Raw genomic sequence first — 23,110 nt, forward strand, 5'->3', positions numbered from 1 at the left:
ATTCCACATCTTTTATTAAATTTTTTAAGAACTTGTAGAATACTGGTACACGGTAATACGTTAAATCTATTACATCTGTAGAATTTAGCACTCATAATAAATAAAATGTGTCAAGAAAAGAAATAAGTACAAATGTTCAGTTAAACCCAGAGAAGCTTTAAGTTTAACATTTTGTAGAAAACTGGTGCATGGAAATAAATTAAATCTGTTACACTTTATGAACACCTAGAGAATTTAGCACTCATTATAGATACAGTTTGTAAATAAAATGTTTAAAATTGCAAATTCTCAATTAAACCCAGAGCAGCATTGAGTTTAACATTTTTAAAAACTTGAAAATATTAACCATAAAATCAAGTGACCAGTCTAATGGAAAAAAGCCCAAACTACCAAATTTATGCGTCTTTTTATGTTGTTGCGTCAACTTCAAGGGCTTAAAAGTAATGCGCTCATTTTTAAAATGTTTACTCAAGTAAAGTACAGATACCAGAAAAAAACTGCTTAAAGATCCATATCATGCTATTTTTCACCCATCTCCATTTGTTCTAAGAAACCCAAAAACATAGTATTTGAGGTTTCTTTTCCCAAACTCGCCTGTTTTTCAGAGTTTTAGCCTCTGAAAAGTCACGTTCTGAGCTACTCTGCACAAACAAGCTGATTTGCGGCCTACTTATGCATATTCATGAGTGGGCGTGTCTCACTCCCCGCTCTCCTCCCACCCACTCCGTAGCCGAGCTCATGCTGCTTTTTAAACATGAGACAGAGCATGGGGGTGGGGCGTTCGCCGGTACATACATAGACTGTAGAAAATACATACATAGTACTGCGCGAAGGACGCTGAAATGCTCACCTTTGTGGGCGTGTCTGATTACATGTCAATCAAGGGAAGAGTTTCCTGGAGGCTTGGCTTCTCCAGCTCAAATTCGTCATCAAAGTGGGAACGTGTCATCAAATTGGAGCGAGGTGTTTGTGCTCGCCCTGCAGTAAGAAAGGAGCAAATCACCCTCTAACTAACGATTGAGGGAATCAATGAAAAAAAGTCTTTGGGCATGTGTATGAAGTCCAAATAGCACTTTTATGATGTTTAAAGCACAGAAAAGTCCATTTATCTTAACATGGGCCCTTTAAGTATAGTAACAAAGTCTTTGTACCTTGTTACTTGTCATCTCTGGTAATATATCTAACAAACGGCCACCTTTAAAGATGTTTGCCATCCTTTTAACTCCTTAGATCCCATTTTTTACACACTGTGCTGCGTTGGGTAACTGCTCCTCTTTTGTCTTTTTGTTTGTCTTCCCTTTTAAATCTCCTGCTCAGGTACAAGCAGAGATTAAGCGTAAGTGGCGCAGGTGGATGCTGCAGAGGTTTCTCGGTGCAGACACAAAGTACAAGCACCCGTCTATAGGCAGCAACGGTAACAACTTCACTCAAATCTCAATGTTGACCAAATGCAGTCCGACGATACACCACACGTCCTCCTGCCAGGAGCACCTCTCTACCATCTGAGAAGAAAACAGTGGAAGTTGTTTAGAAAAGGGCCACTTCACCGTTTTGAGGTCGAAGCTCACAGTATTTCATTTCATTGGAATTGTCACATTAAAGCCTCGCCACCATGTTGGAACCTGCATAATACGTGAAGGTTGACTGTTGCTTTCAGTCTTTGGTGCGCGTGTCAAGGTAAACAGTTTGTGTCTGTACACACTCTGTTAGGATCACACATTGAGTCATTTTGCAAATCACTTTGCAAAGTGGCAGCACAAACTGCAGGCTCAAGGTTGGTCGTCACGACTACGCTCACTTAAAGGGTATTAAATAGAAACGAGAGGGTTTGCTGTTGTTTATTATCCAATGTGAATGATAGACGGATGGAGCCGCAGATGTTATGCGTCGGTTAAGAAGTCAGATGTTTATTTAAAGGGTGTGTTGTGCAAGATGAGTCCAAGCACTTAGTGTAATGGCTCATGTCGCTTTGGGGATCAGCAGCAATTGGCAATGGCATGGTGTCAGACTGTGTTCACCAGAGGAGGATCCTAGGGGTTAACCCCGCGTTGGATGTTCCTATCTTCCCTCTGACAGTTTTATATGAGGAAAACTCTCTGCTAAATTACAGGCGGGTCACATTCCACCGGAAAGTCGAAAGCTTCAGCTTTTCAGAATCTTTCCATTTCCTGTAAAGCGTTTTAATAGATGGAACAGATGTGCATCACCACCAGTCCACAAATCAAAGAACTGTAGAGAAATACCTGGGAGTAAAAAAAACTAACTTAGATTAGCTTGAAATCTACTACTTTCCTCTTCTCTTTTCTTTTCCTTTCTTCTTTTCTCGTCCAGATTCTTACAGATGTTCATGACACCCTGAATAGAAACCTTAACGATGCCTCCCCTGTGTGGTTTCATGTGACACGTCCAAACTAATGTTCCTGCTCTGACCCACTGACCTGCATGTTTTTGACGTTCCAGCCAACTGTTGCTGAGGCCATGCATGTTTATTATGGTGACCCATTTATTTGATTTCAGGCTAGGAACACATGAGAAACATATATAGGTCGGGGTTGCAAGGTGCATGTTTACAGTCTCAATACTGTACTCCCAGTTTCCAGGGAAACATGCTGTAGAAATCCCAAAACACACAAAGTTGGACAAACACTATTGACATCGTTTGTGTAATTATTTCTGTTCAACATTTCCTAACATTTATATATATAAAAAAAATACCTGTGAGATATTTCAGGTCAGACCATGGAGTACAGGGCTGCGTTTGATCTGTGAATTATCCTGAAACCTGCAGATGCTCCAAAATTTTGATTGACAATTAAAAAAAATAAAAAAATAAATAAAAAAATACGAATATATCCATTTTTAAGCTCAGAAAACTTTTCTCCCTGTGCTAACCCTGTGTGTGAAGTCTCAAATTCCACCAATGCAAGGTTTTAATTACTGTATATTTTTCTTTTTGGCTATACTTTTTTTCATCTGCATAAAACTAAACTGAGGCAGGAAAACTATAAAACTGAAATTAATCTATGAATAAAAATAAAAAAATCTTTAGGAATAACTAATATCATCGCGTGACATGATGTTAGATCAACCAATCAGAGGGTAGAAATGAAGAGTTCTGTTTCAAAAGCAGGTAACGCCACTTTTATAAATTTCCGGAATATTAATTTTTTTCAGGATGTAGTTTAGGTCATGTGAGTCAAATCAAAGTTGAGTGGCTTTGGGGAGGTGATATCCTCTCCTTGGTCATAGCCACTCATCTTTGATTTTAATCATATCACCTGAACTAAAAAAGAAAAACAACCCATTGTCTGAAAACTTGTAAAAACTGACTTACTGTATCTGCTTTTGCAATTGAACTCATTAAAATACTAGAAGAAGTTGTTTTAGTTGACTAAATCAGCAATTCTCAACTGGTGGGTCGGCACCCAAAAGTGGGTCACGGACCTGTACTTAATGTCTCTCATGTTGGGTTGAACTTGTCTTTTATTTTGAAAGAAACTTTTCTTTTGACAGGCATGTTGTGAAATGCTTGTTGTACATGCAAATATATAGATTCATGTTTAAAAAAAAAAAAGACTATATGGATTAATCAGATTACATTTGGTTGGTTGAATTCTAAAAAAAAAAAAAAAAAAAAAAAAAAAAAGTGAGTCGCAATTTAATGACGTTGGCAAAATTGGGTCGCAGGGTGTGACCAGTTGAGAACCCCTGGACTAAATCCTCTATATTTAATGAAATACATTTTAGACTTGCAGAGAAAGAATTGAAAACAATGAAACAAGCCTAAAACTCAAACTGAAAACAATTAAAATGTTCTGCCAAAATGACCCTATCAGTCACAAACACACCACATGCGTAAAGTACCGATCCTGCATTGTGAGCAACTTGGAGTTTAGTGTCTTGTCCTAAGTCCCTTTATCTTTATCTGACTGACAGACACGGCTATTATTGTGGTTGTGCTGACATCAAACACTGAGTTTCCCAGCTTTGAATTAGTTCAGTAAAAGACAAAGTAGCAAAGCACTGCAATAATTTACCATTTGTGTCAGTGTTTTATCACTATCCATGGAGATGTGTGTTTGATCTGTATATAAAGTCCTTTTTATTGATAGTTTTGTATCACCTATTTCATTCCACTTGTTCCTCTCCTTGTTCTTGTTGTACGTGTATGTGTAAAACGGAAGTAAAACTCACTAAAAGTACCTCAAACTGACGATTACACACAGTTCTTGTTGTATATAAGGCTGTATATATGGATAAAGTCCTGGTTTATGATGTGTTTTATGGTGTTGATTTTAGTGCTCAGGTGTCAACTTGCAGTCTGTTTACATTGAAAACAACATTCCTCGCAGCGTTGTTTGTATGTTGTTTAAAAAAAAAGATGGTTAAGAGTCTTTATGTAAATATTTGGAATATTTGGTGTACTGTACAATGAGTGATGTAAGATGTCAATATGTTGTTGTTGTTTTTTAAAGAAAATATTAAATGGAGATCATTTAAAATGTGTGTACATTACTCTTAAAAAAAACCACAACAAAGCTGGTAAACATATCATTTATTGGGTTTATTTTACTCAATATCAATAAAGAGAATAAAGACACTGTCTGGAATAAAGTAAGAAGGAATCACAAATGTACAAAATGAACATTTGAGCATTTTCATAATTTGAACTGAGCTTAAAAGCTTTAACATATGCTTGTTTAGACTGTATGTCTTTGTCTCCCCCTGCAGTAAAACACATGAAAACACAAATAGATGTTCACTCAATGCCACTCCTCTGTATCCATCCTTAATGAACCATATCACCCCATATTAGGCTTATAATGAGACATTACTTCACAACAGTTAGAGTTTCTGTAGACGCAGAGTGTTGAGGCGCACAGTGAGAACCGTGGCTGCTTCTGCATAGCAGATCTCACGCAGGATCCCATTCCAGCACTGCTCGGATTCCTCATATCTGTGGGAACAATACACACGTTAGCTTCAAATATGATAAGGAAAGAATAAAAAAAAAAAGATTCTGTCAGTTTGGATTTAATGTGAAATACATCAGTTATTTATGTAAAATAAAACAGATTTTGAGGTGTGATAGATGCATTTTTAAGATTTATTTAGAAGTAAAAAATGAAATTCCATAATTGTAAATATATATATCTTTCTATTCACTTCTGATTGATACAACTACTGTTTCGTCAATTTATTATGTCATATCAATTATTTCTGCCTTCTTCTTGATTATGTGTGGGAACATATTAACAATAACATACTGTATATGATTTCCTTCTACAGTCTAAAAATATAAAAAGGTCCATTAGAGTCTCCAAACTGACTCTATGTCTGTGTTAGGTATTCTTTCTTTCTCTTTCTTTCTGTATAAAATACAGATGAAAGTTGCTATTTCCAGCTTTTTGCGATATGACAATATTTAATTCACACTACCTCAAATATTGACTCAGTTCTTAAAACATTTGAATTAATTAATTTCATTTAAAAAATATTTTCTTTCGCTGATTAGGTTTTGAATTTATTTAGTTTTTTTATGGTGCTATTTAAACTTCTCCCCCCCCAAAAAAAAAAAAATCAAATCAACTTTTTTAATTCTACTTTCTCACTTTTGGACTTGAAAAATGCCTAGATATTTATGACAAAGCTGTTTTTTATTTTAGCCAGTCTGCAACTCCCCATTAAACCACCCCGCTATCATAGTTCATCTCTTGTCTAATAAGAGACGAACTATTAGGCAAGATAACACACCCTACATGTGTTGTGTTTGGATCTTGGGTGCCCAAGTGATCAATGACAAGATGAGCTTAATCGTTAATCTATTGGAGGCCAGATCCAGCCACACAATAACTCAATGATTTCACACTGACACTATGAGTTGCAACGATTCAAGAAGTGTCATTAATGCTTCCCACTAATGCTATGGTGCTAGACAGCTATTCTAGTGGGATGATTTTAATGAAACATGGTGTTTACTACAACTGCCTCCTGGATAAAATATTGAGTCCATGTTGTTTTTTGATAGATTTGGAGTTTGCAAATGGGGTGTGTTGGCGAAAGCTAAAGGTCTGTCATGGAACCCACCTCCAGATGTCTGTCATTTCTGTAGGGACTGACTCTTCACTGGTTTCACTGGGCACCATGGCAAAACCGCCCACAGCATACAGAGCACCTCCCATCGAGACCAGATTTAGGGAACTGCGTTCCTGAGGAAACTCTGTGAACTCAGACCATCTGAAAATACACAATTTATGATCAAATGATGGCGTCACTGTCATTTAATAGATGCAAGACCTCACAACAATGAAATAGAGTGAGTCCTAAAAGAAAAAAAGGGATGTCTCACGTGTTGGTGGCAATATCATACACCTCTGCAGAGCTGGTGAGGCCTGAATCAGTGACCCCCGTCACCACATAGATCTGGTCATTGTGGACAGTGACACCAAACAGAGAGCGGGCTGTCTTCAGAGGAGCAAGTTCCTTCCATTCAAACTTTGTAGGGTTGTAGACACAGACTCTTCTTAAACATTTTCTACACACAGTACAAACAGTAGTGTCAAAGGGGCTGATCAAATGATAGTCGGGGAGGGGGGTGGGGGGAATGGAACAATGCTGATATGCAAGCACAGTTTGAAATATTGGAGATTCGTCAGATACACACTTGCTTTCAGACTTTCCTCCAATAACATAAACGAGACCTTTGTGTGATACAGTCCCAAGACCGTACACTTCGTAAGGCAAAGGGTCTGACTCTCCCCATTTAAATGACCTGTGCATAAAAAATATTTTAAAGATCACTGCGATAACTTCAGTTGTATATACACATGGTGATTATATGAAGGATGAGACTACCATCAAGTAAAAACATACTCACTGTCTGTCATAGATCATGACCGAGTCCAAGGCGTGCTCTCCATCCTTTAGTTGTTTTCCTCCAACAACAAATATGGAGTTCCCTGCTTCGGTCAAGCCAAACAAACAGCGAGGGTTTGGTTGAGAGGGCATTCCTAACCATTCTGAACTGACTGGGTCAAACTGAGGAGGAAATACATAATGGGTGAGATAGCAAATACTCAAGTAATCAGATTAAATCATGTGCTTCACTTATTTAACTCTTGACAAAGACAAGGACCACATAATAATAGTATTTATGGTTAATACACTACCTGTAAGAAGTAAGAGCTGAAAGGTTCGTCTTTGTCCTCTTCGTCATACAGAAGTCCCCCTATGACAAATACCTGATTTTCTGTTGTAACCAAGCTGTTGTGGTTTTTGGGGATTTCAGAAGATTCTGACACCACAAAACATTCATTTCCCACCGGGTCGTATGCTACAGTCCCAGAGTTATTGATCATGAGCATCAGGTCCATCTCAAACATCCCAAAACGAGGGTTGTTGTTTAGTATACCGGGCAGGTAACTTTCATCCTCATCTTCATCAACCTTTCCTTCTCCCCCTGTTGCTGAATCGCTTGACAGCTTCCTTGGTTCGGGAAGGCGACCTTTGTAAGCATCCTCTACGACATCCAGCTCCTTCTTGATCTCCTGGCTGAACCGGATACATTTGTGACGTTCCACCTTATCTTTGAAGTATTCCAAAGGTATGAGCCTGAAACGAACGCAGTGAAGCAGCTCAGGTAGATCCTTCACTCGGTTTGTTTCGTCATGGCTGACCCAATCCATCAGTGATTCAAATACCAGCTCCTCCTGCTTAACATTAAGGGAGTCAGAGGTGATGATCATGGCCAACTCACTAGGTCTAAGTTGCAGAAAGTCCTGGTCCCTCACAACAACAGTGTAGCGTTCACAGATGAACTCTCGAGCAGCCAGCGCAAGTCTTGGACAATCAAGAATCAGTCCGAGCCTGAAAATAGCCAAACAGTTTCCAAGCACCAGCTTCTCTTGAAGATAGGACACACAAACTGAGAAGATAGAGGGAATCTGGTACATATTAGCTACCATGAATATGTCCTGGACATTCTGTTCTGTCAAGTTAATGTCAGATGTGTAAAGGTAGCGCAGGATCATTCCCATGACACCAGGCTCTACGTCTTTGAGGACGATCTCCCGCTTCTTGCTCTCTTCCAGTTCAGACAGGAACATGGCCTTGAAAAAAGGGCTGCTGGCTGCTAACACCAAGCGATGACACGGGAACTCTTTCTCCTGGATTTTGAGGACACAGTCCACAAACTTGTCATTCTCCAGTAGGTCACACAGGCCATCCTGAAGCAGAGTTTGCTGGTACATCCGAGGCTGCTGCATTGGATCTATAGTCATGGCAGCCATTTTTGCCCTGGTGCTTACCTCTGGTTGGGTTTCTTTGGCTTCGTTCTTACTTCCAAAGCAGGACTGACAACGTTTACGGAGATGGCTCAGATTGCTGTGGACAGTCTTCGTGGGTTGGTTGCAGCTGTCATCTGTTGTCCGTCAGTGAGTAAGTCAGTTGTATTTATAGCCATAGTGGAGATCATTCGGGAACGGCTGCTTCACACAGAGCTGAATGACGGGGCCGTTCAATCCAGAACTACTCACCAAACAAGTTTATAGACACAGATCACTGCGATATTTTCATATATTTCACATCAGCATGCCGTTTCTCTGACTTCAACATGTTACTATTAGTAACAATACACCAATCAGCCTGAAAAATATGACCACTGACAGGGTGAAGTAAGTGTTTGTACTGTTAGATTTACTTTAGTAACTTTTGAGTACAATCACAAAGACATTACACATGGTTTCCTCCTTCCTCCAATACTTACTGGAATAAAATAAAACAAAATGAATTAAGGGCAGCCTGGATAGTGGTTAGCACATCTGCCTCACATCCTCAAGGGCCATGGGTTCAAGCTACGAGCCTCGGACACTTTGGTCCTTTTACGTAGTTTGCATGTTCTTCTTGTACTTGCGTTGTTAACTCCCACCACCCAAAAACATATATTAGGAGTGAATGAGAGTGTATCAGTGGTTGTCTGTTTGTTTTTGCCCTGTGATGGACTGGCGCCCTGTCCAGGGTGTACCCCCACTTTGCTAGCCTGAACAGGAATAAAGCAGTTTAGAAGATGATGAAGATGAGTGAATTAATAAAATTGGAGGGAGTAAATATAGCACTTCTGACTCAAAATAAGCAGGTCCTGGGTTCAACTCTCAAGTTTGAACTTTTGTGTGTGTGAATTTTGCATGTTCTCTCTATGATTCTTCAGCTTTTCAGGTACTCCACCTTCCCACGGTCCAAAAACTTGTAAGTTCGGTGAACAGTCGTCTCTGAATTGCTAAATTGTTGTTCATACTCAACATTCAATTGTGTATCTTCATCTAAATTACTGTCAAACACACTAGATGATAAACAACGTCACTATTTTCATGTTATTAAGAAAAAATAGACAGAGAAGTAAATGTTTTTAAATGTCAATTCAAAGCTATTACATTATTATTTTTGAACAAAATCTGTAACGGTGTGGTGTATTCCCCTATAGAGATTTCCACACGCTATCAATGGGTGTGGATGTCTGACAGAGGTGGCAGAAGTACTAGTCTTCAGTACTCAAGTAAAAGTATAGATACTTGAAGTAATTTGATGTTGCTCCCTTACTTAAGTAAAATTTAAAAAGTACATGCTACTAAATGTACTTAAGTAAACAAGTGAAACAAATATCCCTTCAATAATAAGACAGGGTTTTTAAACCAGCAAATTCCACATCTTCTTTTTTTGTTTTTTAAGAACTTGGAGAAAACTGGTACGTGGAAACAAGTTACATCTGTTATCTTTGAACACCAGGATACTTTAGCAATCATAATAAATACAATTTGTAAATAAAATGTGTCGAGAAAAAAAAAAATGCAAATGCTCAATTAAAGCAGCTTTGAGTTTAACATTTAGAAAATGTTAACCATAAAACTAATGAGCCTGCCTAACAGAAAAAGCTCAAACTACCAAAATAAATGCAAAGAACGAACCGGTTTGTGTCCTTTTACGTCGTCATCTTAAAAGTAACAAGCTCATTTTTAAAAGGCGGTGGCTTTCTGTACGGTTGCCGTATCAATATATACTGACATTCTATTCATACGCAGTTCCCCTATTTGGCCAGTTTAGGTCACGTGACTAAGACTAAACCTTACCCTAACCCTAACCCTAACCCTATGACGCTACTTGTTTTTCTGTAAGCGTACCATTAGCACTGGGGGTTGTCTGTACGGCAACGGTACAAATACACACTTTCTTTTTAAAATGTAAGGAGTAGAAAGTACAGATATTTGTTTAAAAAAGTAAAGAGTAAAAGTAAAAAGTCACCAAAAAAATCAATAAATACTCATGTAAAGTACAGATATCCGAAAAAACTACCAAAGTACAGTAACTAAGTATTTGTACTTTGTTACTTGTCACCTCTGATGTCCGACAGAATAAAACTCATAGTCTGAATCAGACATAACTTTATTAAAAATCTAACTTCTCAAACAAACTCAATTTAATGAAAATTGCACTGTGGGGAAATATATCACCCAGTAAGTGTAGTGTGTCTCTGTCTGCTGTGTTGCACTGACAAAGCAGCAGGTTTCAGTGACAGGCAGGTCAAGATGTCAACTTCCTCACAAAGACTTTCAGAACAGACACAATGTTGTGGCAGATATGTAGAGAAAACACCTCAGTTACTGTCGGGTCATCTCTCATGGACGACACAAAGGTGGAGAAATCTCAGCGGACTACAATCGTTTAATCATTGACAACCTCATACATTCTTTTGTTTGGTGACAGTATAGTAAAAATAGTACATGACAATCAGCTGCAAGCTATGTGGAGAAACTCCACAGCACCATTTGACTATTTTCATCAGTGTGTAAACTGTACCAACTTGATTTCAAGTTTAATCCTTTTATTAGAAGTAAAAACCCAACGCTTGCTGAATTCATGCAAAAAATGACTACAGTTCTAGTTCTGTATAGATATAGCTTCATCTTTTCTGACAGTTTGAACAAATTTCAGTTTGGATTATTGGATAACACAAAAAAAAAGGCTGCAAAATGCAACATCAGTGAGTCCCTAGCAAAGTTTGGCGATTATCTACAGCAAGTGCACTTTAGGAGAATCACATTCACAGTTCAAAACGATGTCTTTCTCTTGCAAAACATGAGCAAAACGACGACCTGTCATATTGTATGTGCTGACTCTGGCAATTTTGCTCTCTTACACATCTCTATACCGAGGATGGACCAATGTGACGGCCTGTTGAAGCTCAGTTTTTTTTCTTTTTTCATTATTCTGCCTTTTCTTTCACCGGCTCCGGCTCATCCTTCAGGGCTTGTTGTCGCTCCCTTTCCTTCACCAGCTGCACACCACAATAGGTCACAAGTAACACCGAGAGAGTGGACAGAGGGAAACCTGGGAAAGAACCAAAAAGGAGGATATAGAAAGAAGTGGAAAAAAGAAGTAATGGTGAAACCAAAGTAAGTAGACGTTTGATTGTGAATCAGCCATAAAAAGGTGCTAAAGTGGTGCTCGTGACATTTTTCATCTTTTCGTGATCTTTCAACCACTTTGTTGTCATCAAAATGTCATCTTTTTGCTTCCCACCTTTAAAAATCAGTCTTCTTGCCACCATCTTGGCGAAGTCCAAGCTGTTCAGGGAGAGAACGTTGTAGAGGACAATAGCCCAGAAGTTGGCAGCATTGAAAAGCCCACGAATCCTTCGTGACATGGCTTCACCCATTGCTCGCTGAAAGGAGAAACACACAGCGGCATTCAGGGATCTGACACCAAATTACACCAAACATTGCTTCATATTGTAATGGGTGGTGAGCCATTTATACTAGGGGTGTCGCGATACAACGCTTTCACTTCTAATGTTATACCGATATTACTTCTTTGAGAATTGGTCGATACCAATGTTGTTCCAATACAATATCAACACGGATTCTACATACTTTTATTACTGATCTTTTTTTTAAACTGATCCATTTAATATTAACCAATGGGTTTTATAAATTTTAATAATAATTGATTTTTTTTTTTTTAATCTTGAAAAATAAACTTGATGAATCCAACAAAAACAAATATATATATAGATATATATATTTAAAGTTGTAGTTTAACTTAAACATAAGCATATTCTACAATTTAATAGTATACAAAAAAAATTGAAGACTCTTATAGAAAATAAGCTCTATGAATAAATTAAAAACAATTCATGTGATGGAGATTTTAGATACAGGCCGATATAATCCAATACTCGTTTTTTGCTGATATCGCACCAATATCTGATTTCAATATTGTATTGGGACAACCTTCAATATTATAATATTACTCATCAAATACTCACCAATGAGCATTCCAACTGCTTTACGTGATACATAACGTGAAGAATGTGCTCTAAACACGCAAGCTGTTTTTTTTTTTTTTTAAGATCACAAGCTATATACAGTATACTGGTAGTTCATCATGATTCAATAGGCTGCTTAACATGTGTGTGATGTGGTTTGAATCTAATTGTCACTGATACAAGGTTTTTATTGACGTGCAGAAGTCTTGTAGCTGGAGAATAAAATGACTTGTTCAATAAAACATTTACATAATTCCTTGTGTTTCAGCACAAATTCGTAGAAATTGAAGTGGACCAAAAATACTGTAGAAATATCTTGGAGTTATAGTAAGTAAGTAGGTAAGTACATTTTATTTATAGAGCGCATTTCGCAGATAAAAATCACAAAGTGCTGTACAGAACAGAGGATAAGCTAAAACAACAGGAACAACATCATAAAAAGTAAAAATTAAAAAATCAATTTAATCACAAGCTTTTCTGAAAAGCGAAGCCTTTTATATAACACCTCTACAGCAGTTTAGATTTATTGTCCACTTTATTGTATAATTGTGTGATGGTAAATGCACTTTTGTGAGATCCTGAAGTTGCAATCATACTAAAACCCAGAAATATTCATGGACTCTCACCTCTAGGGTAGAAAACGGAGGAAGGGAGAATAACTTGGCCACCCAGAGCTCAAAGTTGAGGCCGAAACAATTGAAAAAGGACCAGATGTAAACCAGCTCACATGGGCCCAACCACAGGGTGGTGATGGTAAAAGTGCAGATGGTCGCAAGAAGCTCCTTGAAGATTTTTGTGTGATCCTCGCCGATATAATCGTAAACATACCTGTGAAAATTCAACTCCATTTTTTAATATACACAGTGATAAAGGCGACGTATGCAGTAAAGTCTGATCACTCACTTGCACAGCCAGTCATTGATTCCTCTGTCAAAGTGCCTGCAAGAAAAACACAAGTTCATGACTTTATTAATTGTATAAAGAGGAAAGAAAGACATTAAGTAAATTATGAAACTGTGAGCCACACGTACGTCTCAGCAAATACGTAGAGCATCGTGATACACTTTGGAGGCTGAGGAGGGTCAAGGTGGTCCAGAGTAGCAACCGTGTTGATGACGCCGAACATCACAGCTGATTTCACCCAGTCGTACACGAGGTTTGAATAAGCCAATCCAGCTGGAAGGGACGAAAATGTGACAAGCTGATCAACACATGCACCTTTTGTGCAACAGCAGTTAGTTTTGTTTATTTAATTTATTTATAAAAAAATATTTCTTTGTATAGTTTGTGTTTTTGTTTTTTTTAACACAAGTTTATATACATTTTTTTATTGCAACTGTATGGTAGTCCAAAAATACATTTTCTTACACCTTAGCTGTGCATAACTGTGTGTGACAAATAAAGAATGTTGAATCTTGAAGATCAGCTAGTGTATTTCCATCAGATCCACCACAGAGGTGAAGAATATAATTGCATATTTCAGGTTAAATCCTACCCAGACTTAACAGGAGATTGCATGTTCTCCTTGAGACCTGACAGGTTTCATCCCTTAACTGCTTAACTCGTCATAACCCAGTTTATCCCGATTAGCCTCGTAAAAGACTTCCAACTTCCAACAACTTCCAACAATGGGTTTTTCTTTGTTCGTACAACATTTACGGTTTCTTTTGTCATTCCTGTTGAAAGACATGTGCAGAAATATTCCACTGTGTCATTTCCAAGTTTACTTTAGCCTTAAATATAATAAAATGTCTGACATTTTGACATTTCAGGAGAAAAAAAAAAAAGAATTTGTTTGATTTTGGTTTCTTTCAACATTCTGATAGTTTAATTGATGCTAAGCTATAAACTTTGACAACGTAGGTGTAGATGAAAATCAATTAAGACCAAAATTACCCTGTCAGGCCAATGTACTGTAAATTTGACTTACTGTTCACTTACCCAGACACCAGTCTGACAGTTTGACGACCAGCTTAATGTCACCAGGTATTGTGAGGATGTAAAGAAAGTGGAAACATACATCCACCAGCAGAATAATACCCAGGTGTAACACGGCCTTGGTGGTGATGTTCCACATTTCTCTCTCCTTGCGGGTCAACTGAACGTTGTTTGCCTGTAAAATGAATCAATTTAATGTAATAAATTAAAGCTTGTGATGCGTTTTGGAGAACTTGGTCTAGTACGGTCACTTTGTTTGATTAAATAGTTTAATAGATATAATAGTAAGCAGGAGCAAAGCCAGGGGGCAGTAATTTATCTGTGTTTGTCTTTTGGTAATTCTTTCTCTAGAACAGGTGTCAAATTTCTGGCCTGGGGGCCAAATCCGGCCCATTGGAGCATCCAATCTGGCCCACAGAGAAAACATGAATCATTGCGTAAATGAAACTCAACACTCGTGGTGCTTATATTGTATGATGGCAATAATTTTTAGAAAAAAACTCACCATTCTTAAAAAATCTTTCAATTTTACCTTAAATTACCACATATTTTTTTTCTCTTAATGAAACAGAAATCAAAATCAAGGAAATTTAAAGTGAAGATCCTGTTGGGACTGATATCTATCACTTACTGCTTGGATATTGTCGGTTTCTTACATATTTTGTATTTTATTCATACTTAGAAGTTCAAACTAGGGCACAATAATGTTGAAATCACTCATTTTCCTGCAGAAAATCTGTGGCTCACTTGAGATCAAACTGCTCCATATTTGGCCCCTGAACTAAAATGAGTTTGAGACCCCTGCTCTAGAGGCTTTGCTGAAGTTTATTGGTAGAACCATTTTCCTCTGCTGGCATTTCCACAGGGACCCAATTCAATAATGCACTTTTAACACAAAGTCCTCTTCCAAAACAAATGGTGAAGACGCCAAACAACATTGTTTAGGCACAGTTACAGTGTATCCCATCCGTTTCTGTGCTACCCCATGTAAGAAATGCTATACCCTTTCTTTGTAACCTCACCTGTGCATGATAGCGGTCAAAGGTCATTATAGGTCCGAAGAAGAAGAACGGGAGGTAGAAGTTGTATCTGAGCAGGTCGGAGAACGTGTAGTTGCCGTCTTTTCTCTCACAGTTTTCCAAACCAAAACTCATGCAGCGCATAATACTGAAGCCACAGCCTCCATAGAAGAGGATGTCTTGCAAATCGAAAGAACCAGTAACCAAGGTTTCCTGCAGGATGAATCAGACCAAGTAGGAGCTTCAGCATCACCATGACAACTACATCAGCAGCATGGCAGTACCAGCTTCACAATCCTACCATTTAAATGCATTGTATAAGTGTATCTGATTTGTTGACTGGTCACTAGGGATGTAACGATTCACTCAAGTCCTGATACGATTCGATTCACGATACGATTCTCTCACAATTTATTTTACAAAATGAGACTGTAGACAAATGACTGAGAAATATTCTTTTTTTTTTCTTTGAAAAAATAAAAAATACTGTACTATTTTAAAAAATCCCTTGCTAAACTAAGCAAATCAATGCAATTTGATTAAAAATAAATCCTGAATGACATAAATAAAGAAATAATCCAAATGAAGAAGAAGCCTATTCATTTAAATTCTGGCTCTGCAGTAAACTATGCAAAACTGCATAAAAGTTCCTTTTCTTTTTAAAAGTGCAACTGAAAATGAATTTTGTGCCTTAACAATTAGACTTTAAAACAAATCCCATATCAAATAAATAATGTGAATAAACAAACCTTGGCTTTCATTCTCTCTCTCTTGTTTCTATCTTTCCTCTCTGAGCCTCTCTTATCTTGGATTTCACATGTTCTTTCTTTCTCACCTCTTTCATTTTGTCTTGGGGAAGCAAAAATGCTTCCACACTTCTGATTTAAAACACGGTGGTGCGACCTGAATTTCAAATTCTAAATAGATAGCGCCCTCTGCTGTTAAAAAAAAAAAAAAAAAAAAAAGTAGTATGAGTATCAATGTGAACCGTGGCACCTTTGAATCAATTCTTAACTGCCACACGATTCCTCTTTACATCCCTACTGGTCACACCTCTTTCGTGACCATAGTTTGATGTTCAATGTGGGGATGTCTGTCTCACTCACCTGCCAGGAATTATACGGCTCCAGCTTGAGGGAAGCCAACGTGCTGAGACCAGCAGCAAAGCACAACCACTTCTTCTTAACCAGAGCAACGCTGTAGAGGATGAAGCAATGGGACAGAACCATCGCCATGAAGGTCCAGCCCATTGTGACCAAGACCGCCAAACTGCCGTACACGCCAAAGATAAATGATCTGTGCTGTGGATAAAAGAAGAGGCCGACATCAGTGTGAGAACCACAATGACTTCTACAGCACAAATATTATGATTATTGCCACTTATGTTAGGAAATGAAAAACAAAAAACTGCATATCCATCAAGATGGAATAGTTAGAGTCAGAATGGGATCACACACAGACAGTTTAAATGAAACATGTGACAGATGATATATATGAACAATTATTTTATTGTTACCTTACATCCATCTATACCAATCTTCATTGTATGCATGAAACAAAACAAAAAACATGTTTAAAACATATAGAACTGTTTTAAATATGTCATCATAATATGCTGTCTGAATCAGTCAGCAAACAGCAAGCAGGAACAATGCATGCATCGGGTATAGTTTGTTATTCTTGTTGGATATACATACACAGAATGGAAATAGAATTACATTGTGTTGAATTTCAGCAACAACAACAAAAAACTCAATGTAAAAGGTTTCTAAAGGTTAAATTAAGGCATAACTGTTTTTTTAGATCACTAAAATAGAAATAAATCAAAATTTGTTGTCAAAGGGAACACTGATGAATGCTTAACAATACATGCTTTCACCCTATTATCATACACACACATCACGCATACACACGTATACGCACCTTTGGAGCTACCAGGGTGAAGATCTTTGCAAAGATCACATGACCGGTGAGAGCAAAAAGGATATGATTGCGGAATGTTGAGAACCACATTGCCCATTCGAAGTCCGCAACATCCTGTGAATAACAAATATGAAAGCATGTGTGAGTCCTGAGAATCTCCTGCTGATGCTTATCTGTGTCCAGCAACAAATGATAAACTCACCATTTTCCTGCCTACGTAATGCCATCCTGGTTTCACGTTCCCTTTGAATGTTTTCCTGTTTATATTTTCTAAATATATGAGAAACGCAAACAAAACAAAAACCATTTACAATCATGGGATTTGATAAAACAGTAGATAAAATGGCTTTCACAATTACAAAAGGTTTATTTTTTACAAGGGTAAGGCAGAGGTTCCCAACCTTCCACACAATTTGACAATGCGCCAGCTCAGATATTTTTATACTAAATTTTATTTGAAATAAATTTATATTTGAGAAAGTGAAAGTATATAATAAAGTTTGAGATTGTGTTTTAATTTAAAAAGGAATAATAATTATTTAAGCTATTTGAGCATTCTGCCTCTTCCTGCATATCTATTTCTGTGATATTATGTAGTGTTTTTATTTTTGCAAAATAGATAAATAAGAATAATAAACAATTAATTTATTATTTTAATCTTATTTGTTTTTATTTATTGATTTTGCACAGTTTAAAAAAACAACAAGACAAAATATGAAAATAAAAATGTATTAAACAATACATATTTTTATTTTATTACTAGACACTTTATGACACCAAGGTTGAAAGAACCCTGGGGTAGAGGATGTAGGAGTAGGATATTATATAACGCTATATTACAGCATGTGTTTTCTAAATTTGTGGTTAGTGTTGACTTTTAGTTTGTCATAATGTTGATAGGAGATTAATCTACAGTGCAAACTAGACAATGTGCAGAAATGATTAAAACATCATTTGCTGTCATCTCAGCATAATAAGGGATGCTGAGATGACATAAATGTGATTGGCACTCCAATCAGCTCCAGCATGCAGTGTGTAATGATTACACTAATGGCTGTAAAAAGGACATCTAAACGTGAAAGCTCGTCAGAGGAAAGCCTCTTTATGTTTCTATTACCAGGATACACTTCTACTGTAGCATGCAGACCTGGACCTTTTAAATTCCCACAGACAGAAGAGCCATACAAGCCCATCTTAAGAGAGAGAAAGGAGAGAAGGAAAGAGCAGGATGAAGACTCCTCGGCCTCACAACGTGTGCTGTGACATCCGGTACTGGTCACCAGAATACACTAAGTCCATTCAGATCAGTGAGAGAAGGCGATAACTGGAGGGTGTTAATTCTCACATATAATTTTATTTATTTATTTATTTATTTTATTTTTTTTGTAAAAAAAAAAAAAAAGTAAATAAATAAGATTTGAGATTATTTGTGCATGGCTCCAAGATTTTAGCTGTATTTATTTTTTTAACTTTTGATGGCAGCATCAATTTAGTCTTTTAACCCTCCTATTATCCTTGGGGTCAGTTTAACCATCATTTAAAAAAAAACAATAGTTTGCTTTTTAATTTTTGCTTTATAATTCATGACTTTTTCTAATTTAATGGGTACAATTGAGTAAGCATCAAATGATCATGATGATATTTTTTCATTGTGCTGAACACATATTGCACACATTGGTGTTCCTCTGGGGGTCAATTTGACCCTAAGCTGTTTTAACTGTGTAAAACGTGTCTGTCTGTGTGTGATGAACCATGTATAACCTTACAATCCCCATTGACCTGATGGTGGCGCTGCAGAAAAGGGTTCATACTGGTGTGGTCATTAATATTGTCAGTAAATTTGAGAAGATTTGGATGAAAACGATTCAAGATAAAAATTCATTCTAATTTAAAGGTTTGGCCTGATGGTGGCGCTAGAGAACAGGTCATGGTTTCATTATCAAGGAGTTATTTATGTTTTCAACAAATAAACAAAGTGCCTGACACAAAAACTTTGGTCAATAATTTTCTGAAAACATCTCTGGGGTCAGATTGACCCCAAGGGTAAATAAATGTTAGTAATATTTGAGGGTAATAACAAGAGGGTTAAGGACCAACCAGAGTAATTATATTTGATCTTTCACCTCTTCCAGAGCTTGGACGAGCATTTACAATAAGGATGTCACGATACAACTTTTTCACTTCTGATACGATACCGATATTGCAGCCTTGAGTATTGGCCGATACCGATCCGATACGTTATCAGCACGAATCATAAATACTTTAATTACTTATTTTGTAGCGTGGAATGTTAGAAAAGGCTTGATCATGTGATGTTACTCAAACATAGAACAATAGTCAACAATTCAAGTTTACTTCAGTTATTTTTTACTGTCAGTTTATGGTGGGAACAACTGGGGGCGGGGACAAAAACAACAAAAACTTATCGTAACGCTTAAATCGGAGATTTTAGATGCAATCCGATGAAATCCGATATTCGTTTTCTGGCTGATATCGGACCGATATCGGATCCCCCTAATTTACTATGCTGAAAATATAATATGTGCTCTGAATTTTGAATGGACGAATAAAGATAATCAGTGAACTATTGCATTACTTCTCTGAAAATCCAACTCAAGAAGATTTAAAACATAATGAGACAATCAAATATTCTACTTGTGTTATTATTAGTAATGGTGGGTCTGGTTAATGAGCTTACTCGGCGTGTTTCAAATAAATGTGGTTGTGTCGGTGTTGTTTAGCTATGGGGTGTGTTCACACTAATCTGATGTGCCGTGTACTCGCTCTATTGATGTTAAAAACGTATCCTGTTTGAAGGGAAAACAAAGTTTATTATTTAAGTTTAGTCAATCAATTCTTTTACATGTAATGTGAATGTGAAATGAATGATTATGCATATGAATATATACAGTATATCTTTAAAACAGCGTTAACAGGGTCTTTTATTGGCTGCTTGGCATTGTCACATCATCATCATGTCTGTCTGTCTGTAAAAATAATTAGAAAAAAACTAGATGGCCTTTAATAGTTTCATATTTATAGCCTCGTGCATCTCTAGGGTCCATTTTCATCCGCTAATTGCCTTCTATTCAGGTTCTATCTATCTACCTATCTATCTCCTTTGCTTTCTGAAGCCATAGGAAATAATAAATCCACATATTTTTTAATGAACTCACTGGAATTGTTGAACATCTTTTTGCCACAAACGCAGCTTTGTAAGCTTGTAACATTATGTCATTGCACGCTAAAGCCTTCTTGCTTCTCTCTTGTCATCACATACCACTTGACGCTTCAAATATCCAACTGCATGCCCATATCAAGGCTCCACCAAGTACAGCTGTGTAGAGATACAGCTCATATCTGGGGAGGGCAGCCCTGATCCCCATGCTGAATCTGACCACTGGACGCCTGTGGGGCTGAAAAGTAATCAGCTTTAACACATAGTATACAGGCATAATAACTGAAGTCAAACAGCATGGTTATAGGACACATTTTAGTCATAGTCTTTTGACTAAAAGTCAAAATGTAGTCATCAGGGCTATTCCTGTTACAGTCCAGTTTTAGTCGACTGAATGACATCAACATTTTAGTCGACTAAATCTGTTACAGATATGATAGATAGATAGATAGATAGATAGATAGATAGATAGATAGATAGATAGATACCTTTATTTCACATTTGGGATCCATAAAACCATACAAATAAACACAAAAACACATATAAAAAGGTCTAACAGTAAGTTTTTAAAAACACACTTATACCATTGCTTCCAGAGCTGAGATGTGTAGTTAAGATGTGTTAAAAATAACTTTAATTTATAAAGCACTTTTAACATTTATCAATCTCAAAGAGCTACAGAAAAAGGGGCAGATAAACATCAACAGATAAAAGTTGATATAGTTGACTAAATTATAAAGAATAAGTGTTTATGCTTTGGTTTTTTTTTGGTTTTTTAAAGATAGATTCAATTACCATTAATCATTGTGATATTAGATGGTGTTAATGTTTGCAAATAATCACAGACAGATTAGATGTGATCAATGTGTAAAACCACATAATCACATGAGTTCTGATGGGATTTTGTCCATGTGACAAGTTACAGTTTTGTTTTTTATTAGTTGATGAAAATACAACCATTATTTGATGTAGTTTTTGTCAACTTAAAAAAAACAATTTAAAAAAACAAAATAGTCATAGTCTAGTTATTGTCACTTAAAATACATTTAGTCAACGAAAATTTTGAAGTGGTGACAGAGTTCTTACTATAGCGTCATGTTTAAAGTTTGTAAATGTAAAGGATGTTTAATCTTACACTCAACACAATAGAATAGTGATACACATAAGTCATAAAGGACCACTAATGACACATGTGTAATTCGAGGAATTTTAACAAAGTGACATTTCACTCATTTAACTGTGAGATGTTCAGGGACTTATTTGGGACTGCAGATCCCTGTCTGCTCGGAATCAGCACTGTCAGCTGTGCAACCCAAGCTCTTCTTCCTATTATAGCTCCTGCAGTTGGTGTGCAGTGCAGCAGGGCAGCTGTAGTGCTATATGATCTCCACTCACTACACAGAATAACCACGAAGGGCTGCCTTTAAATGACCAAGAAAGGTGCATCAGATCATGAAACTAGACACAGCAGCACACGAGGGTGTGAGAGGAAGTTTTAGAGGAGTTGGGACTGAGAAGTGCTGGGATGTGACCATGGACCCTGCAAAGAAGTGTCCTGCATACAAATCCTGTCCACCATGCACAGCAAACACAGAGGAGTGGAGAAACACAAGCTTTGAAATGTTCAGAAACAAGAGACTTTAACACCAACCTTGTCAACGCTCCTCGCTCTCAGTAGTGGGCAGAAGTGTGACAACAACAACAAAAAAAGCTCCTGTACATAGAAAACAGTGAACAGCAGGTGGGTTTGCAGCAGGTTTAATTCATTGGTGGTGTTGCTGCTCCACTGCCTGCACTCAGCCTCAGTCAGTCAGGATGATGCGTCTCAACGAAGCGAGGAGGAGGAGGAGGAGGAGGAGGAGGAGGAGGAGGAGGAGGAGGAAGGGGGGGGTATATTTATCCTTCACTAGGCTGCTGCACCGCAGTGAGGGGTGGTCCACTCACACCAGGGAGATACATCACACACAAAAGCAGCATCACCACTAGGGCTCAAAATGTCGATATACAATATAATTCTCGATATTTTTCACTCAAAGTTTTTACTGAAAAGACAATGCAGGGTTATATTTGCTGATCCAAAATGCCACACAGGCACATTTATTAGCAGTTGCACAATATGTGGCACTTTTGGCTTTTTTTCCTAGGGACAACACGTGTGAGTGAGTTCTGTAGTGGAGCTAATTTTCATGCTGTTCTAAGAAGTAGTGAAAACCAGTGACTCCCAAAATTTGTATTTTTCATACAAAATAAGCTATAAAATAAAAATACATCATTATAGACGATATTGTAATTTTTCTATATCGCCAAAATAGAAATATCAATATTGCCCAGGTCTAATCAACACTATTTGGGATGAAAATCAATTCTGAGGATTCTCATGAGGAAATACAACAGAATTTAACTCGTAAAACTTCACCTGCTCTTCATGGCAGCTGATCTTGACCTCATACGTTTCACATTTAGGTTATTTTACTCTGTAATTAGATTTTTTTCATTGCTTGTATCCACTCATCAATCCATTCATTTTTCCTATAAGCATAAAATATAGAAAACCTAAATAAGGTGGATTTTTTTGTTCTGCTCGGACCTAAAGAGTAAACACACAAATGCAATTTATATATATATATATATATATATATATATATATATATATATATATATATATATTTTTAATAAATTATTACAGAAAACCAGGCGAGTTGTAAAGTATTGTAAAAAGCTCTTAAAAAGCAAAAG

The 23,110-nt window shown here is 37.1% G+C and overlaps 3 protein-coding genes across 4 annotated transcripts in view; 1 reads left to right on the forward strand and 2 right to left on the reverse strand.

Moving 5' to 3' along the window:
- The window catches only part of LOC114478753 (vasoactive intestinal polypeptide receptor-like), a 36,945-nt gene extending 33,299 nt beyond the window's left edge, over positions 1 to 3,646 (forward strand). Inside the window, exon 14 of the mRNA XM_028471976.1 lies at positions 1,318 to 3,646. Within this exon, the coding sequence (XP_028327777.1) occupies positions 1,318 to 1,506 (189 nt within the window). The 3' untranslated portion in view covers positions 1,507 to 3,646. The remainder of the gene's footprint in view (positions 1 to 1,317) is intronic.
- An 892-nt stretch (positions 3,647 to 4,538) lies between these two features.
- On the reverse strand, positions 4,539 to 8,504 carry LOC114478751 (kelch-like protein 40a). The gene is made up of 6 exons (XM_028471971.1): positions 7,170 to 8,504; positions 6,878 to 7,038; positions 6,665 to 6,772; positions 6,350 to 6,535; positions 6,088 to 6,237; positions 4,539 to 4,957 (listed from the first exon to the last, which is right to left on the reverse strand). The coding sequence occupies exons 1-6, from the start codon at positions 8,286 to 8,288 to the stop codon at positions 4,846 to 4,848; spliced, it is 1,836 nt and encodes a 611-aa protein (XP_028327772.1). The 5' UTR covers positions 8,289 to 8,504; the 3' UTR covers positions 4,539 to 4,845.
- Positions 8,505 to 10,491: 1,987 nt separating this feature from the next.
- hhatla (hedgehog acyltransferase like, a) lies at positions 10,492 to 22,493 on the reverse strand. Of its 2 annotated transcripts, XM_028471972.1 has the most exons (13): positions 22,026 to 22,493; positions 20,477 to 20,612; positions 17,399 to 17,466; positions 17,197 to 17,310; positions 16,790 to 16,810; positions 16,380 to 16,574; positions 15,277 to 15,486; positions 14,258 to 14,429; positions 13,348 to 13,492; positions 13,220 to 13,255; positions 12,943 to 13,144; positions 11,572 to 11,713; positions 10,492 to 11,379 (listed from the first exon to the last, which is right to left on the reverse strand). In XM_028471972.1, the coding sequence occupies exons 2-13, from the start codon at positions 20,580 to 20,582 to the stop codon at positions 11,255 to 11,257; spliced, it is 1,536 nt and encodes a 511-aa protein (XP_028327773.1). In that variant the 5' UTR covers positions 20,583 to 20,612; positions 22,026 to 22,493; the 3' UTR covers positions 10,492 to 11,254. The 2 variants fall into 2 exon arrangements, with proteins under 2 accessions (XP_028327773.1, XP_028327774.1); XM_028471973.1 differs by lacking the exon at positions 16,790 to 16,810.
- Between the last annotated feature and the right edge of the window lie 617 nt (positions 22,494 to 23,110).

This window comes from Gouania willdenowi, chromosome 17 (assembly GCF_900634775.1).
Source record: "Gouania willdenowi chromosome 17, fGouWil2.1, whole genome shotgun sequence".
In the NCBI taxonomy this organism is placed as follows: domain Eukaryota; kingdom Metazoa; phylum Chordata; class Actinopteri; order Blenniiformes; family Gobiesocidae; genus Gouania; species Gouania willdenowi.

Coding starts and splice junctions, on each gene's coding strand:
- LOC114478751 (XM_028471971.1), bottom strand. CDS start 8,288: ATGGCTGCCATGACTATAGATCCAATGCAGCAGCCTCGGATGTACCAG. Junction 6,773..6,877: donor GTCATGATCTATGACAGACA/GTGAGTATGTTT, acceptor TTTTATGCACAG/GTCATTTAAATGGGGAGAGT. Junction 6,238..6,349: donor TATGATATTGCCACCAACAC/GTGAGACATCCC, acceptor GTGTATTTTCAG/ATGGTCTGAGTTCACAGAGT.
- hhatla (XM_028471972.1), bottom strand. CDS start 20,582: ATGGGGATCAGGGCTGCCCTCCCCAGATATGAGCTGTATCTCTACACA. Junction 16,811..17,196: donor TCACCCTGGTAGCTCCAAAG/GTGCGTATACGT, acceptor CATACAATGAAG/ATTGGTATAGATGGATGTAA. Junction 16,575..16,789: donor TTGGTATAGATGGATGTAAG/GTAACAATAAAA, acceptor TTTTATCCACAG/CACAGATCATTTATCTTTGG.